This window comes from Cervus canadensis, chromosome 27 (genome assembly GCF_019320065.1).
Source record: "Cervus canadensis isolate Bull #8, Minnesota chromosome 27, ASM1932006v1, whole genome shotgun sequence".
NCBI classification, from domain to species: Eukaryota; Metazoa; Chordata; class Mammalia; order Artiodactyla; family Cervidae; genus Cervus; species Cervus canadensis.
Window position 1 is genome coordinate 38,272,640 of NC_057412.1, and position 17,641 is coordinate 38,290,280.

At 42.0% G+C, this 17,641-nt stretch overlaps 1 protein-coding gene across 1 annotated transcript in view; it reads left to right on the forward strand.

The window, feature by feature from the left end:
- Positions 1–17,641, forward strand: part of CRYBG3 (crystallin beta-gamma domain containing 3) — a 123,473-nt gene that overhangs the window by 32,939 nt on the left and 72,893 nt on the right. The window contains exon 3 of the mRNA XM_043448664.1: positions 10,693–11,114. Within this exon, the coding sequence (XP_043304599.1) occupies positions 10,693–11,114 (422 nt within the window). The remainder of the gene's footprint in view (positions 1–10,692; positions 11,115–17,641) is intronic.

A 17,641-nucleotide genomic window follows, 5' to 3' on the forward strand; every position in this document is an offset into this window, starting at 1 on the left:
CTTCTGTAAAGACTGAGGTCCCTCAAGGTGCCTGAAGTGGAGGTGACAGTGTGTGACAGAGAGCTGAGCCCGTCCGTGCAGCTGGCGCTGGCCTGGGGCCTGGATGTCCCAGCCTTCTTGAGTGTTGAATGTGTTGCCCGGTGTCTGGTGTGATTTGCTACCGTTCCAACCTCTCGTAGACCTCGCTTAGTCCTTCTCTGTGCTGGGATGGAGTACCTCGTCAAAGTGGAAACTGGGGATGAAGGGTCATGTACCTACTTTCGATTTTTGTGAGTAAATACGCCTCCAGAGGTGGCAGATACTGATTTGAGAACATAGGAAGGAGCTCAAGAAAGCTCTCCTAGAATTAAAAACATTTGTTATTGTGGCCCAGTGTTTTCACTGGAGACGTCTTTGTACCATAACAGGAGGAAATGGCATTTCTCCTGTTACGGCGTCAACTTCTTTTCTTACCTTACACACCTGCCTTGTTGATTTCACTTTTACCTGCATTGTAGCCTACAGCAAAGCTTTCCTTCCAGCCCAGTATGTCGTTCTGAGCTTCAGGGCGATGGAGCTGGTTCCTTGATGGGCCTTTCCTACGAATGTCACTGGGTATGAGATTTGACTCAAAGTTGAATTCAGTGTATTTTATCCTAATTTCCTTCTGTTCCCATATTCCCTGTCCTGCCAAAAAAAGTGAAAGTTATGTCGACTCTGTGACCTCATGGACCGTGGCCTGCCAGGCACCTCTGTCCGTGGATTTCTCCAGGCCAGAATACTGGAGTGGATAGCCGTTCCCCTCCTCCAGGGGATCGTCCCAACCCAGGGATCCAACCCAGGTCTCCCGTATTGCAGGCAGATTCTTTACCGTCTGAGCCACCAGGGAACCAAAAGTCCTGCCAAAAGGTGCCACCAATTACTCAGCCTTGACATCAGAGAACGATTCTGCCAAGCAGTGTGTTGTGGCCAGATATCTTAGGAGAAAACTAACTAGAATTCTCTAGTAGGCAGCTGGTTTTAGTTTATAAATGCCCAATTTGGGTAACCATTAGTAACCCAGGTAATAGTCCTCCTCGTGATGAAAGCATGACGTTGTTTGCCTTCCCCTTGTGGTGATTTTGTTTATTGGAAGAACACACACATGCACACACATGCACATGTATATGTTGTGTGTGGGCAGTCTCCATTCTGAGAACCTTGAGTTGTTGTAATTTCCCAGGCAAAGCGGGCAAGGGGTCAATGGCGTCAGCAGTGATAATCGTGTTGTGCAAAGACGTACCCATGGTGAGAGCAAGCAAGAGGGGAGAAGAGGAGAAAATAGGTCTCAAGACTCTCTGAGAACACACACGGTGACATCAGGCCCTGTAGGCGTTACAAGTGACAAGAGATGGGATCAAGGAGGCACATGGAAGCTCGGTCCATGAGAACCCTGACTGCCACGCTCGGAGGTCTGGATTTTATCCTGACAAGGGTGCCCAGGCATGCGAGCCCTTTAGGGATGATCAGATTTGAAATCTGAAGCATTGCCGTGGCTTTTGTGTGGAGAGCAGACTGGGGAACTTTAGGAATGGAAGCAGGGACACAGGTTAAGTCACTCACCGCCAGCAGCGTTCTCGGGGCGAGGTCACGGTGTCCTGGCGTTTCATTGACTGTTTAACACTTGGGAATGTTACAGTTTACAGAAGATGGGCAAGAATGCAGACACAGCATGGTCAAGTTCAGTTTGGATGTGCTGAGTTGGAAGTTCCAGTGAAGTGTTCAGGTGGCTAGCTGATGATTGGATATTCAGTCTGAGTTGAGAATACACTTCTGGGAATCATCAGATCGATCGGTAAGAAATGAGAACTCTTAAGAAGATCATGAAGGTAAAGCAGCCCTGGGCTGGAAGCTGGAAAAACGTGCTATGTAAAGAAAGGATGGCTTAGAAGGATGTGAACTAGAAGGAGGCAGAAAGAATGTTGAGAGAAGAAGGGAAACGTCAGGGTGATGTCACGGGAGCCAAAGGGAGATTGGTTTTCAGGATCAGATCCAGTCTCACCTCCTGTAGACATACCACATCAGATCAGAGCAGAAAAAGTACATTGAATTAACAAGTGTGAAAGTGTCTCTGAAGCCAGATTGCTGGGGCTAAAGAGTCACTGAGAGGAAATGGAAAGAAGATGATGACAGCTGGTGACTTCTGTCAATGAGGTTGGTAGTGAAGAAAGGAGAAGTCTTTCCCTGGACTTAAACTTTGAATGGTGGGCTTATGGACAGGGGCAGATGAGGAAGTGAGGGGGCTGTTTAGAAGACGTCAAGCACGGTGAAGTGGTGCCCTGGTGGATCCTTGGAGGAGGAGTTGTCCTCCCTGCATTGCGAGGGCGAATGAAGGAGGCGGGACTGATGCTGCCGCTGTGATGCAGATAGAGGAGGGCTGGGGGCAGGACTATGAGAGAGCATCTCTGTGAAGTGGAAGGTAGGGTCCTCTGCTCAGCAAGGGATGAGATGGTGGAGGGGGCATGACTTAAGGGATGTGGTAAAGGTTTGAAATAGCTTCCATGGGAAATGGGGAGGGTGCAGACTGATTTCCAGCAGAAACTGTAAATCGTGAATTGTTGGCCGACCACATCCACTTAGCTGTGTGTATCCCCATGGATTTTTAAAGCAAGACATAGTTGCTTGTGGAAAAGATAAAACCAGAATTTTGGGTGGTGGGGATGACCAAAGAACAAACAAAAGAAGCTTTGAGTGTGTTAGCCATATTTGATCACTGGATAGAAAAGATATGAAAATTTCTGGGAACTGAGACAGAACAAGAGAGGCCAGAAGCTGTGATGACGCAGAAGGACTGATGCACCTGGCACAGTGGGGTAAGAGAGCTGAAAAGATGAGCGGGTGTGAACACTTCGGGAATGCCGGAGATCAAGATCCACAGGCTGGGTGCGTATGGGTAAAGACAAGGGTCAGGGTTAGCCAGACAGTAAGGCCCAGCAGAAGTGGAGGTCATCGGAGTTGAGGGTGCTAAGGAACCGGGGCTCAAGGTGTCGTAAGAATCACACCTGCTATGCACGATGAAGGCAGAGCCTGAGGGAGAAGGAAGAAGGGATGACCAACCCATGTGCCGGAGACTCTGAAGGAGGGGTCATGTGGCTCTTCACTGTTCCTCACTCAACAGGCGCTTGGCTGACACTCCCTATCCCTTGACCATCTTGACCTTGTTCGCTGTGCCATTCATCATGTGGGGACAATACCTGCCACTTGTTAGAGACTACCAAAGGAGGTGACATACTCATGCCCATTAGACCTGAAAACAAGTTCTGACATCACTGGAATGTACACTCTATGACAGCAGGACTGTTGGGTTTTGTTTTGTTTTGTTTTGTTTTGCTTTTCACAGTTGCATCAAAGCACAGGGCAGTATCTTGCCGTTCATCACTTAGAGAAGAATGAATACCTTGACATTGACATTGGCCCTGACTGCTCCTTGGTACACCTGGTCACAGCCCCTGGCTGCATTCCCCCAAACGCTCTTCCAAGTCGTCTCTATCTGGGGAGCTCAGATCCCAGCTCCACCTCTGCATCCCTCCTTCAGCTAAGCGTCTCTCCTCTCACTTCTGAGGTCAGAGCCACGTATTCGACCTTGCTCATCATCTTCTCCCCCTTACAGAATTGCTCAGGCTTTAGCTGCTTCCTTATCACTGTGGTTGTAAGAGGAAGTATTCCTACTATGCTCTGAGGCTTATGCTTCCCCTTTTTTTAGACATATTAGGGACTGTACTCTTCATCTCATCACCTTCTGCTTTTCTTTCTTGAACCTGTCATCCTTATCTTGTTCAGCAGTTACTCCCTCCCCATCAGGTATACAGCTGCTCCATAAATCAGGAACAAAAAGCCATTTCTTCTGTCTTGGACCTTAAACTGCCACCTTTCCCCCTGCTTTTTCTAGTTAAAAAAAATCTCTCAGAAGTGTTGCTCTCTATTTACCAAGTGTTCCTGTTTCCTTGCTATGTGTCCACTGTTTAACACCTTGAGTTTAGGGCTGTACTCAAGAATTCCTGAGCTGTTTTGACTATTTCTCCTGCATTCCTAGGGATTCCCTATGGTCTTCAGTTCCTTTGTTTATTAATCCAGCAAGTATTTAAGCACCTCTTATTGTCAGGCACATTTCAAGATGCTAAACATAACAGCAATGAATAAAACAGACAAATAAACCTGTCCTTGTGGCTTTTACTTTCTAGAGGAAGAAACATATCACATAATGTGTGTGTGTGAAATGTGTACTTGATACTAGCAAATACATAGGAGAAAAATAAGGCAGAGAAGAGATGCAGGCAGTTTCAGAGTGCAGAAGTTGACTGTTTTAGACTGAGTGACTGGGGAAACTTACAATGAAGGGATGACAGTTAAGTAAAGGTCTGAGGGCGGTGAGGGGGTGTGAGTCGATAGCTCTGTGGGGGAAGAAAATGCTAGCAGAGAGAAGAGTGAATGCACAGTTCCTGAGGTATGAGTGGGCCTCATGTTTCTGAAGAACAGTGAGAAGCACCGTCCTCATCTTCCTTGACCTCCCAGTGCCATTTGCCATTTGCTCCCCTTTGCTTTTGGAAATGTCTGCTGGGATGACTGTTCCGGTTTTGGCCTTCCCCATCTCTTTCACTGATTGTTTTCCTTCTTTGTGCCTGCCTTTTAATCCTTTTTTTCCCCCAATGCTTTTTTGTGAGTCCTTCTTTCCCCTGAACATGCTGTGTATCACCAAATCACATTCTTAACTGGGCTCTGACTGCTTCACCGGGGACCACAGATTCAATATGTCTGACATTTACTTTGTTGCCTCACCTCCCCCAACCCCCACAAAGGCTCTTGCCTTCTGTTTTCCTTGTCCATTTTTGGCTTAACTACTTAGTCTCCCCATTTAGAAAACTTAGTTATCTATGGCTTTGTTATCCCTCATCCTCCACTTCTAGTTGGTCATCTTATCGACCTCATTCCCCCTTCTCTGTGCCTGAGTGTTCTTCAGCGACACCCTTGCCAAAATAAACTTACTTCACACTCCGTGTGCTCGACGCATGCTCCGCCTTGTCTCAAAAACTCTTCTCGCCCTTCAGGAGCAAGCACAAATGTTAGCTCCTCTCTGCAGTGGATCCTCCCGTATGTCCAACTCTTTGGAACCCCATGGACTATAGCCTACCAGGTTCCTCTGTCCATGGAATTCTCCAGGCAGGAATACTGGCATGGGTAGCCATTCCCTTCTCCAAGGGATCTTAAGCACCAATATCCGTTGGATCACTGAAAAGGGAAGAGAGTTCTTGAAAAACATCTATTTCTGCTTTAATGACTATGCCAAAGCCTTTGACTGTGTGGATCACAACAAACTCTGGAAAATTCCGAAAGAGATGGGAATACCAGACCACCTTACCTGCCTCCTGAGAAATCTGTATGCAGGTGAAGAAGCAACAGTTAGAATTGGACATGGAACAACAGACTGGTTCCAAATAGGGAAAGGAGTACATCAAGGTTGTATGACTTATATGCAGAGTATATCATGCGAAATGCTGGGATGGATGAAGCACAAGCTGGAATCAAGATTGCTGGGAGAAATGTCAATAACCTCAGATATGCAGATGACACCACCCTTACGGCAGAAAGCGAAGAAGAATTAAAGAGCCTCTTGATGAAAGTTAAAGACAAGAGCAAAACAGTTGGCTTAAAACTCAATGTTCAGAAAATTAAGATCGTGTCATCTGGTCCCCTCACTTCATGGCAAATAGATGGGGAGACAGTGAAAACAATGAGAGCCTTTGTATTTTTTGGCTCCAAATCACTGCAAGTGGTGACTGCAGCCATGAAATTAAAAGATGCTTGCTCCTTGGAAGAAAAGCTATGACCAACCTAGACATCACATTAAAAAGCAGAGACATCACTTTGCCAACAAAAGTCTGTCTAGTAAAAGCTATGGTTTTTCCAGTAGTCATGTATGGATGTGAGAGTTGGACTATAAAGAAAGCTGAGCATCAAAGAATTGATGCTTCTGAACTGTGGTGTTGGAGAAGCTCTTGAGAGTCCCTTGGACTGCAAGGAGATCCAACCAGTCAATCCTAAAGGAAATCAGTCCTGAATATACTTTGGAAGGACCGATGTTGAAGCTGAAACTCCAATAGTTTGTTCACCTGATGTAAAGAACTGACTCATTGGAAAAGACCCTGATGCTAGGAAAGATTGAAGATAGGTGGAGAAGGGGATGAGAGAGGATGGCATCATATACTCGACGGACTTGAGTTTGAGGAAGCTCCAAGAGTTGGTGATGGACAGGGAAGCTTGGCGTGCTTCAGTCCTTGGGGTCGCAAAGAGTCGGACCTGACTGACCAACCCATTGTGTACATAGCTCTCCTGTGCTCCACATGGTGATGTAATGATGAGTATCTTGCTAGAGTGTCAGCTCCTTGAATCCACAACTAAGTCTTATTAATCACTGTACCTGATGCTTTCCTGTGTGTCCCTGTTTGGGGCACATAGCAAAGAGGATAGACAGACAGACAGATGAATTTGGACCTAAGCACACTGTATTAATATTGAGTATGTAGGGGAAAAAAATTAAATTCCCCAAAATACATATGCCTTCATAAGTAGCCTTTGTATGTTACATGCAGAGTACCACCATCTTTGAGGACAACTGGAATCAATGTTTTATTAGTGTTTGCTTGAATCCTGAGTGTTTTCATTCTGATTCTCACTTGTTGGATCAGTGGCAGACCGTCCAGTTGGCAGGTGACATTGGCATTAGCTTGTGGCAGGCTGAACTCCATTGCTGTCTAGGCTGAGGGCTTAAGAGCAGTTATTTTATACCAGACTTTTCGTATGTAGTTATATAAATACACGGTTTGTCATGTTAATAACAGTGCCCTTTCCTGCTAATTTTGGTCTCTAAATACTTTTCTTGTTGTTGTATGTTGAAGGTATTTTAATTACTGACACAAATTTCTCATAGGATTATTAGGCAAAAATTAAGCAATGAATAAATTCTAGGAAACTGAGAAAATGCTCTTATTACATTTAAGATACAGGGATTCTGGGATAGCAAAGAAGTGATTATTGAAAGGAAGGAGAATTAAGTGATTTTTTAAAAAAATTTATATATATCACTCTAAAAAGGTTAAATGTGAAGGCATTCACTAGTTTAGCAAAATATATTTTCCTTGCTTAGGAAACAGTCCATTATATATTTTTTTAATTTTTTAAATCGATTGATGATTGTTTTACAATATTGGTTTGATTTCTGTCACACATCAACATGAGTTAACTGTAGATGTACATTAGTCCCCTCCCTCTTAAATCTCCCTCCCACCTCCTGCCCATCCCCACCCCTCTAGGTTATTACAGAGCCCCAGTCTGAGTCCCCTGAGTCACAAACAGCAGATCCCCACTGGCTGTCTATTTACATATGTTAGTGTATATGCCTCCATGCTGCTCTCTCCATTCATCTCACCATCTCCCTCTTCTCCCCGTCCCTTGTCCATAAGTCTGTTCTCTATGTCTGTGTTGTATATTAACACATATATATGGAATCTAGAAGGATGATACTGATGAGGTATCTCATCTCTTTGTGTGTTTATTAGCCCTCGTATGTCTTCTTTGGAGAATTGTCTGTTTAGGTCTTTTGCCCACTTTTTGATCGGGTTGCTTGTTTTTCTGGTATTGAGTTGTATGAGCTGCTTATACATTTTGGAAATTAATCCTTTGTTAGTTATTTCATTTGGTATTATTTTCTCCCTTCTGAGGGTGTCTTTTCACCTTGTTTATAGTTTACTTTGCTGTGCAAAAGCTTTTAAGTTTAATTAGGTCCCACTTATTTATTTTTGTTTTTATTTTTTTTTTCCCCTTATTCCAGGAGGTGGGTCGTAAAGGATATTGCTATGATTTATGTCATACAGTGTTCTGCCTATGTTTTCTTCTACAAGTTTTATAGTTTCTGGTCTTACATTTATGTCTTTAATCCATTTTGAGTTTATCTTTGTGTATGGTGTTAGGGAGTGTTCTAATTTCCTTCTTTTACATGTAGCTGTCCAGTTCTTCCAGCACCGCTTATTGAAGAGAGATTATCTTTTCCCACTGTGTATTCTTGCCTCCTTTGTGAAAGATCAGGTGCCCATATGTGTGTGGATTATCTTTGGGCTTTCTGTCTTGTTCCATTGGTCTGTACTTCCGTTTTTGTGCCAGTACCATACTGTTGGAAGCAGTCCATTATATTTTGAAAGGAATTGTCAAGTAAGTAAAAATAATTGAGGCAGTGAGATAAATAGTATTTTTGATTTTATAGTTTTTTGTCTTGGTTTTGTTGATGTCAAAAACGTAATCATTATATTGTTTTCCTTAAAAAAAAAAAACAAAACAACGCTGCCCCAATTTTATAAAACCCTCTTGTGAATCTGTATGCATTTTAAAAATATTGGTGTTATTTTAGTGAGTAGCCTACAGTTCACTTAAGCATTGTGGCTGGCCATTACAACAGAGTAAATGGAGTAAAGGACAAAAAAAAAAAATAACACATGATCACTTTCAAAATGTCATCTAGCATATTTTCTGCTGTCATATTGAGAGACTATGTAGCTGTTGACACGAGGAGAGTGCGCAGTTCATTTATAGAGCAGGCTCCCATAAAGAGCAGAAGGCTGGGTGGATGAGGTGGAGATACGTGGGATTGAGTTGCAGTTGAAACCAGTAAAAGGTGAGACTTTGACTCTAGAAGGCTGGTGGTATTCTAAATGTAAAAGGCTCACAAGTTATATTAAGGACCTAACACATAGAAAAATGCTAATGTGTTTATTCAAAAATAGTCCTGACTCCTAAAGTTGGAACAGACCTTGCAATATGGTTCACTTGAAATTAATTTCCTAGGCTAATGGGTTCTAAACATTCCACAACCATTCATATGCCAAGTATTATTAGTGGTTAGTGGAACACTCCTTTAAGCTGTTTTGAATTTGGATTAAAACAAGGAAGGAGGTGAACAAATGACATTCGGATGTTCTTGCCTTCTTGAAGATCAGCCTCTTACAAAACTTCTTCCTGTGAACCTGCCGTGGCCTGAGGCGGTTTCACCTGGGCACGCTGATATTTTTCTGACTCACACTCCAGCTTTCCTTCTGTGAGGACCAGCGAGTGTGACATCTGACAGATAGTATCAGACGGCATTCCTCGTACAAGTAGGTGAGTGAGCATGTTGGGAAGGCAGGCTGACTTGGCCCCTCTGCCTGAAGCTGGGGCGCTTTAGGCAGGAGAGAGCGCGGCCGCAGGTGTACACGTGAGCGGGAGTGCGCTCCGCTGCTGCTGAGTCCCTTCAGTCGTGTCCGACTCTGTGTGACCCCGTGGACGGGGAGCCCACCAGGCTGCTCTGTCCCTGGGATTCTCCAGGCAAGAACACTGGAGTGGGTTGCCATTTTCTCCTCCAATACATGCATGCATGCTGAGTCGCTTCAGTCATGTCCGACTCTGTGCGACCCAATGGACAGCAGCCCAGCAGGCTCCTCTGTCCACGGGATCCTCTAGGCAAGAACACTGGAGTGGGCTGCCATTTCCTTCTCCAGTGCTTCACTAGTAGGTTAATTATGAGCAGGTAAAACTCACTCCTGAAAGTGTCAGCGTCTGCAAGAATTCCTGGTGCTGCCCACCCTCTGCGTTAACGCACATATCAGGGCTTTGTCTTTTACCATGAAGTTTTTTTTTTTTTTTAATTTGGAGTATAATTGCTTTATAAGCTCATGTTTCTGCTGTACAACGGAGTGAATCAGCTCCAAGTGTTAACATGCCTATGTCCCCTCCCTCTCGTCCTTCCTCCCCCGCCCCGTCCCATCCATCTAGGCCATCACAGAGCATCCAGCCTCGCTGCCCGAGCTGGGCAGCAGGTTCCCAGGGCAGGAACAGAGACGCGTTCGCAGGGAGGGGAGAGGCGGGGTGCTGTGAGCTGGGAGAGTGGGTTTGACATAAATAGCCTCCCGTGCACACCACGGGAGTTTATAGTGGCCTTTCCATCTCGGGTGATAGACCGTGCTGCTGTCTGTCCTCATCTTCTTGAGAAAGTTTTCTACCATGTGGTAGCTTCAGGGGATAACACAATGCAGAGATGATGAAGTCTGTTCAGGTGTTGTCTGTATGGAGCGCATGAGCATACGGTCTATGAGTTCTGTGATAATAAAGGCTAACTTTGGATACACAGACAGTTTGCCATGACGTGCCCCTTTACGTATCCCTCCAAACTTACCTTTCACTCTTATTTCACGATCTTACCTCGAGTCATTTTACATCAGAAGCTGACTCCTCGTTGGACATGGAGAGAGGATGGATGTGTGGGCTGGGGAAGGTAGTGGGGTGTGGGGGAAGCAGAGAGAGGGGGATGTACAGGCATCCCTCTGGCCCTGTCTGCGTCTCCTTCCGAGGGCACGTCCCGCCCCCCAGGGTACCTCCTGCGCTCTGACTGCCCCCAGACCTGGACTAGTGACCCCTGGGCTCCCACGTGGCCTGTACTTCTCCCTTTGTGACGTTTACCATATCATGCTGTTAGCGCCGTGCTGACGGTGCCCTTTAGTAGGTTGTAAACTCCTAAGGAGTGGCAGCCATCCATCTCATTCACAGAAATATCCCTGACCCTTAGCACAGAGAGTGGCACATAAGAGGTTAGCAGTCAGCCCGTGTCAGTTTTTAAAATGATGATGCTTAATATTCTCTGTTTTGTTTTCCAAGATTCCACAAAGTGAGGACAAAAGGACCCAGGCCCAGCAGCTAATCACTCTTCCAACACAGGAAGATTCCAAAAAGCCCAGTGACCTTTCCAGTTCCACTTCAGAGGCCAAAACAGGAGAAAGCGATAAACAGCCAAAAGAAAGCTTCTTCCAGTTTCTAGGTAACTTATTCAACATCTCAGGAAAATCTTCTCTTGGTGAAGCCAAGCAGTCTTCTTTCAAAGATGAACATGACAAACCTGAGAAAGACTTACGAAATCCCAGTTGTCATGAGGAAGGGGGCCAAAGGGAAAGTGTTGATGGCTCCCTGAGAACCCAGGCGCTTCCAGCAGAGGAGCAGGAGTCCAGCTCAGCTGAACTCTCAGATGCCTTTTCTTTGGATACAACACAAGACAGTGAACAGGAAACCGGTGACTCGCTGAAGTAAGTTTAAAATTTACTGAGCCGAAAAATTGAGCTTTTGGACCTAGCCTTAGTTCTGCTGCTACTCATTATGGGGATTTGAAAAAATATTGTTATGCCCCTGCTACTAGGTGAAAAATTACATGATTCTGTGTACCATATCCAGGGTCTTTTGAACTATTTTGAGTGGGTGGTACTAATATCTTTTGGGTGGTACTAATATCTTTTGGGTACTAATATCTTTTGGGTACTAATATCTATTTTTGTCACAGTACAAGATGTACTTCCTTTTTTAAAAATAATTTTATTTACTTAGCAGTTTTTGCCTGCGCTGGGTGGTGTAGCTGCACGCAGGCTTTCTCTGGCTGCAGCGCACGGACCTCTCCTTGCGGTGTCTCCTCTCGTTGCGGAGCGTGGGCTGAGAGCACGGGCTCGGGAGTTGCCGCGCGTGGGCTCAGCTGCCACGCGGCACGTGTTCCCTCCTGGACCAGGGATGGAACCAGTGTCTCCTGCATTGGCGGGCGGGTTCTTTACCACTGAGACACCAAGGAAGCCCCCAAGATTTATTTCTGATTTAAGACGTCTTTAAATGGGAGTGTTTCCCGGTGTCTGAATTCTTCCGTAGTCAGACCGGCAGTGTGTTCAGCATCTGCGTTTGGGGAACAAAAATAGTCCTGTGATTGGTGTTCACATTCTATCAATATTGTTTCTTTGTGGAATCCAATTAAAGGGATTAAGAGAAGAAGTTTGACTGTATTTATAAAAGTAGCCTTTTGAACCTTTCTCACAGCTCCCAGAAACAAATCTTGCACAAATTTAAGGAGCATTTCACCACCCCTTTTTTCTTTCTTTGATTAATAAATGGGCACTAACTTGTTATTCTTTTATTCAAATGAGCTAGAAGAAATGTTTTTTATCCAGAAAATGTTTATAACAATGTAGAGTGCATTAGACATTTTGTGTAACATGTAAGTATTCATTCATAGCTAGTAAGGATCTGGTTCATTGATTTTAATTTAACCTCTACTTGAGAATTATTTTTATTATTTAAAGATCTCACCAATGCCGTAGGCAGATATAGATGACAACTTAGAACTGTGTGATACTTTGTAGTTTCAAAGTGTCCGCAGGCGTATGCTTTCAGCAAGTTCCGCATAGTAAGCTTTTAAGGTAGGTGTAGGCACAGACCCATCTTCTGGTTGTGAGAACTGAGACCCCACGTGGATTCAGGTTTGCCCATCAGGAATGCTGAGGTGGGGCTTGCCCTGCCAGATCTTAAAATGTGCCCATCAAACCGCATTAATTGAAATGATGTCATAATACTGGTGTAATATTTGCTAGATGCTTAAATGGAACAGAATAGACAGTCTAGACCCTTGTATATTTTGAGATTTGAGCCTTCAAATGTGACAGCATTATGTATTCATGTAGAAAGGAAAACTTGAGGAAATTGGGTAGCAATTGGGAGAAAAAAATAAAAACTAGATACTCATGTCATTTTGTATTAAAATTAGAATAAAAATGATTAAGAGACATACAAAGCTAAAAGCATCTAAGAGTGGATTATTTTGCTGAGAAGCAGTTTTCTAAGCATGATAGCAATGGAAAGTATCTGGAAAGAGAACGTTAGTAGACAAAATTGCTTCCAATTTTCAAACTCTCTTATGTCCAAAACCATAAGCAATACAGTAAATTGGCAAATGAGAATGCTTTAACTGACAAGCATTTTAGTTAGCTCACCAATAGAATAAAATGGGCAAACAATAAAAACAAGTCATTCAGATAAGTGAGGAAGAGATTTATTTTCATTAGCAATCAAGGAAATACAAACTAAAGTGAGAACTTTTCTCCTACTAAACTGATAACAGTAATAAGTGATAATACTCTATAGGAGTTGGAGTTGACTTGCTAATGCTCATATACAGTGCTGTGAGTGGAGGGCTGCATGTATCAGGAACCTTAAGAAGCTTGTAGTTATTACTAATGATATACAAAGGTGTTTATTGAAACATATGTAGGAACACGTCATTGGTAACAAATGTCCAATAGCAGACAAATGGTTACATTTGGGTACATCATAATAAAGGATTGTCCAAAGCAGTGCTGTTCAAAGTTCAGTCCTTAGATCAGCATCACCTGGGAAGCGTTAGAAATGCAAGTTATCTGACTCAGACCCACTGAATCAGAGTCTCTAGGAGTGGGGCCCGCCAACCATCTAACAATCTCTCCGAGCGACTTTTTGTCTCTAAAGCAGTTTAAAATGGTGCATATTTTGAGGTTACATGGGAATTGGGTAGAATCAAAGGTTTGTGGTTTTTCTTTTTTTTTCCTTTGGCTTTGATTAGTAGGTCAGGTTTATTTCCTTTGACATTAGACAACAGAAAATGGAAGAGGATACTGTGCCTCTTCTTTTTAGTAAAGCCCTCCTTGATGATAGAGTAATTGCTTAAGGCAGTTCACCAGAACCACCTCAGCAAAGAACAGTGATTCTTAGAGGAAAGAGAAAGACCAGTGGGCCCCCATTTTGACTGAGACACAGGCTTTCTCCAGCTCAGCTTCAGAAATCCTACAGGTTATCAGGATTAGAATTATTTATAGTGTTAGTAATGGTCTGTTAAAAACTGTCAATTTGTTTAGGAATTATTATATAAAAGTCAAATACTGTTTTGGTTAATAGTGCATTTTGACAGTATAATTACAGTCTGCTTATACCTGATTTTAGACATTATTTCAGTAATATATCTGGAGAAGATATTTACTAATAATTTTGAGAATCTGCATTTTAAAGGTTAAAGTTTTATTTCTGTGATATGAATTTGCTAAAAGCATGGACATTTCATTTTTATTGAGAGCATATTGTTGTTCAGTTGCTAAATTGTGTCTAGCTCTTTGCAACCTTGTCCAACTCTTTGCAACCCTGCAGACTGTAGCACACCAGTCTTCTCTGTCCTCCACTATCTCCTAGAGTTTGCTCAAATTTATGTTCATTGAGTCATTTATGAGCATGTTTCAAATATAAAACTTTATTTAAAACTGAATCTATACTTTTGAAATTACTAGAGATCCCTGGGTTGGGAAGATCCCCTGGAGAAGAGAAAGGCTACCCACTCCAGTGACCTGGCCTGGTGACTTCCATGGACTGGATAATCCATGGGATCACAAAGGGTCAGACACGGCTGAATGACTTTCACATCACATCACTTTAATCACTATTAACACAATTTTCAAGTTTTAGACAAGTTATTAGCTATAATTTGAAGTGTGTTTGTAAAAAATCCTCATCAAAAAGCATTGTAAATGATTTCATCTTCACTTAATTAAAAATAATAAACAGCGTTGTAATTGTTTTTATCTATAGTTGGCTATATAGACGCATTGTTAATATCCTTAAAGCCTTTAAGTAAACCTGTTTGATAACATTTTTTTAGATTGCTTTCCACACTTTAACTCAGCTTTCTGGTGTAATTTGTATAGGAAGCTACTTTGTTATTGGGTTGAAATTCTTGAAAATGTTCTATAATTCTTCCATTTTCAGCAGATTCCTATCATCATGAGAAACTCTTCTGTCAAAACTTTATTGTGATTTTTTATAAAAATTGCTGGTTTTACAGCTTTTCTTTACATAGAAAAGTTAAAAATCTTCCCTATTGTGAGAGAAGATATTCTTAACTATATAATTTGAAAGAAAATAAATCTTAATGCTAAAAAAGTAGCTTAATCATACTTGGTAAAAGTGAATTAGGTAGATGTTTGTTCTAACGCTATTATTTTCAGGCAGCTTTTACAGAATTTTCTTTGAAGAATGATGCATGTCTTTGGTCAACCTTTGTAGTATCAGATGTATCGGATTTATCCAGGATAGAGCCCAACCATTTGTAGTGCCCGGAGGCTTAGTAAGCCTTCACATGATAGGTAGGTATGTTTGGGCTGAAATGCATAAAAACCTTTTCACATTTTCAATCTGTACGTCTATTCCCTTAAATATTTGAATTTTTTAGATATTTCACTTTTCTATTAGTATTATTTGCATCACATACTTCTACTTTTATAGGAAAAGCTACACATCCCATGCACAATTACATAACACATGACAATACAGTCTTTATTTTGTGAAAACCTTTTTAATTTTCCGTATTTAGCTTATTTGTAAAGTTATATACTTTTGACATTTCCGTTTTGTTCCTATTTCTTAATTAGGGAAAAACTTAACAAAGGACAGTTTTACATTCTTAATACTATTCAATTGTGAAGACTCAGCTACAACCTGTGAAAGAACACAGTAGAAAATAGACTATGTTGGCATGACTAACCCCTGAGAGTGTGAGCGTGGCTCATCAGTACCTGCAGGGACTAATTATAATACGTGAAGCTAAGCTTTCGACTTTGATGTTCAGTGCTTTAGAAGTGGCAGTATAGTTGTTTAGTATAAAGAGTGCATATTTTAGTTACAAGCATGTAACATTTCCATACAGGGTGCTGCCGGAGAGTATCTCGTCGGAAATTTAAACTAGTTCATATAAATCAATTTAATCATTTCCATTGAAATTATCCAGAAAACTCCCCAAATGGAAAACAATTATTCCCCCAACGCCCCCCTACAAAGGACTCCAAAACTACCAAGAGGCATTCTTACAGTGAACTGAAATTTTCCTGGCGTGGATTTTTCTCTGTAGTTTATTTTAATAGAAGTTATTTTAGATCAAGAGTTGCATGATTGGATTGATATAGAGTAAAATGGTTAGGATGGTGTTGGTAGTAAGAAAACCTAAGTTTTACTACACATGAAGAGTAAACTTCGGATCCTTCTCTCTCGTGGCCTGTTTCTTTGGACGTCATGTACTTTTTGGAGATCTTTGGGGTGGAGGGGAAACATTACAGTCTTGAACGTAGATTTTTGATTATAAAATGTAAAAACTTTTAAAGAAAAATCAAACAAAACTTGTCATTTTTCATACTTGGATCTCGATACATTGTTTTGAAAAGCTCTTGCACTTTCTGAATAATTTATGCATTTTGAAATAGGATTTTACCAATGACATAAATTTACCTATATGTCTTTTTCTCTTAGACAGGTCCCCTTATCCTGCATTTTAAGTTTGTTTCATAACTGTCTTTGGTCTAGCCTGAGACTCCTGCAGCAGCTGAAATCACTTCTCCAAGGCAAAGCTTTTCTCTGCACATCTCCTATACCTGTTTTAAAATGGACAGTAAAAATAAATGAATGTAACCAATACAAATTTTGTACAATAGTGGTGTGGTAGGATTTTAGAGGCCAGCAGTTATATAGGTTGAAATAAACCGTTTCAGCTAAAATTAAAGAATTTGTAAGGGGCCAGGTGATGAAGATTTTACATCTCAGAAGTTTACTTTGTATGTTATCATGCAGACAAATCTATCATTCCTCATGGTGTTGCTTTAAAGTTGGGGAGAAAAAAACATCATTTTTAGTTATTGGAATAACTGGATTTCCTAGTTATTCATATGAGTTCTATAATGTTTTGTTAATTATATGTTTAACCTGAAAATGTTAGAATATACATCAGGTTTTTCTACCATACATTTTTGTAGTTGATACACTAAAATGTAACTAGTATGCAGAATTGAAAACACTTTTGTATCAGCTTTTTTTGGGTCCGATTAAGAAAGTCGAAAACAAATCGCTTAGCATTTAGTATCATTGCTTTACTTAAGCCATTCATTAATTCACACAAAGCTGTTAAGCATACACCATTTGTCAGGTCTTTTGTAGGGCACTTAAAAACACAAAGATGATGAAGATATAGTGTCTGTCTTCAAACAGTCACTAGGTCAGTGGGGAAATAAATTGGTGCATAGATCTTTTTATGGCAAGTCTGTGCTCAGGGCCATTTGTACCCACAGATCAGAGGCTAACTGCCCATTCTAGTAACAGTAAACAGGTCCCGGGGTGGGTTTGCATTAGAAATAACTTGGGAGCTGAGTCTCGGAGGATATGAGTTTCTGTCTGGGGCTGGCATTGAAGAAGGGGAAAGAATGGTGTGTATGAGAGACCATAACGGAGCATAGCATAGCATCAGAGCTCCCAGAGACAGATTCTCCGGAAGAATGGTTGCTGAGAACATCAGGAACTGTAGTCTAGGGCTGAGAAAAAGTTAGGAATTGGTGCTAGAAATCTTTTTTGATTTCTGCATTTGCCCAGCTGGTTTAATACTCATGCTGACCTAGTGGCTCAGATGGTAAAGACTCTGCCTGCAATGCAAGAAACCTGGGTTGGGAAGATCCCTTGAAGGAGCATGGCAACCCACTCCAGCATTCTTGCCTGGAGAATATGGACAGAGGATCCTGGCAGGCTACAGTGCATGGGGTTGCAAAGAATCAGACACAGCTGAGTGACTAAACACAACACACGCTAATTGAATCTCTGAAGAGCTTAACAGGAGAGGATTTTTAAGGCAGTTTTGCCATTTATTGACATAAATATATGCTGAATGCTTACTGCAGGCTAGACATCTTGCCAGGTGTTTTCTTTACAACTTCTCTGCCTCTGTGCCAAAAGCAACTGTTCCAAA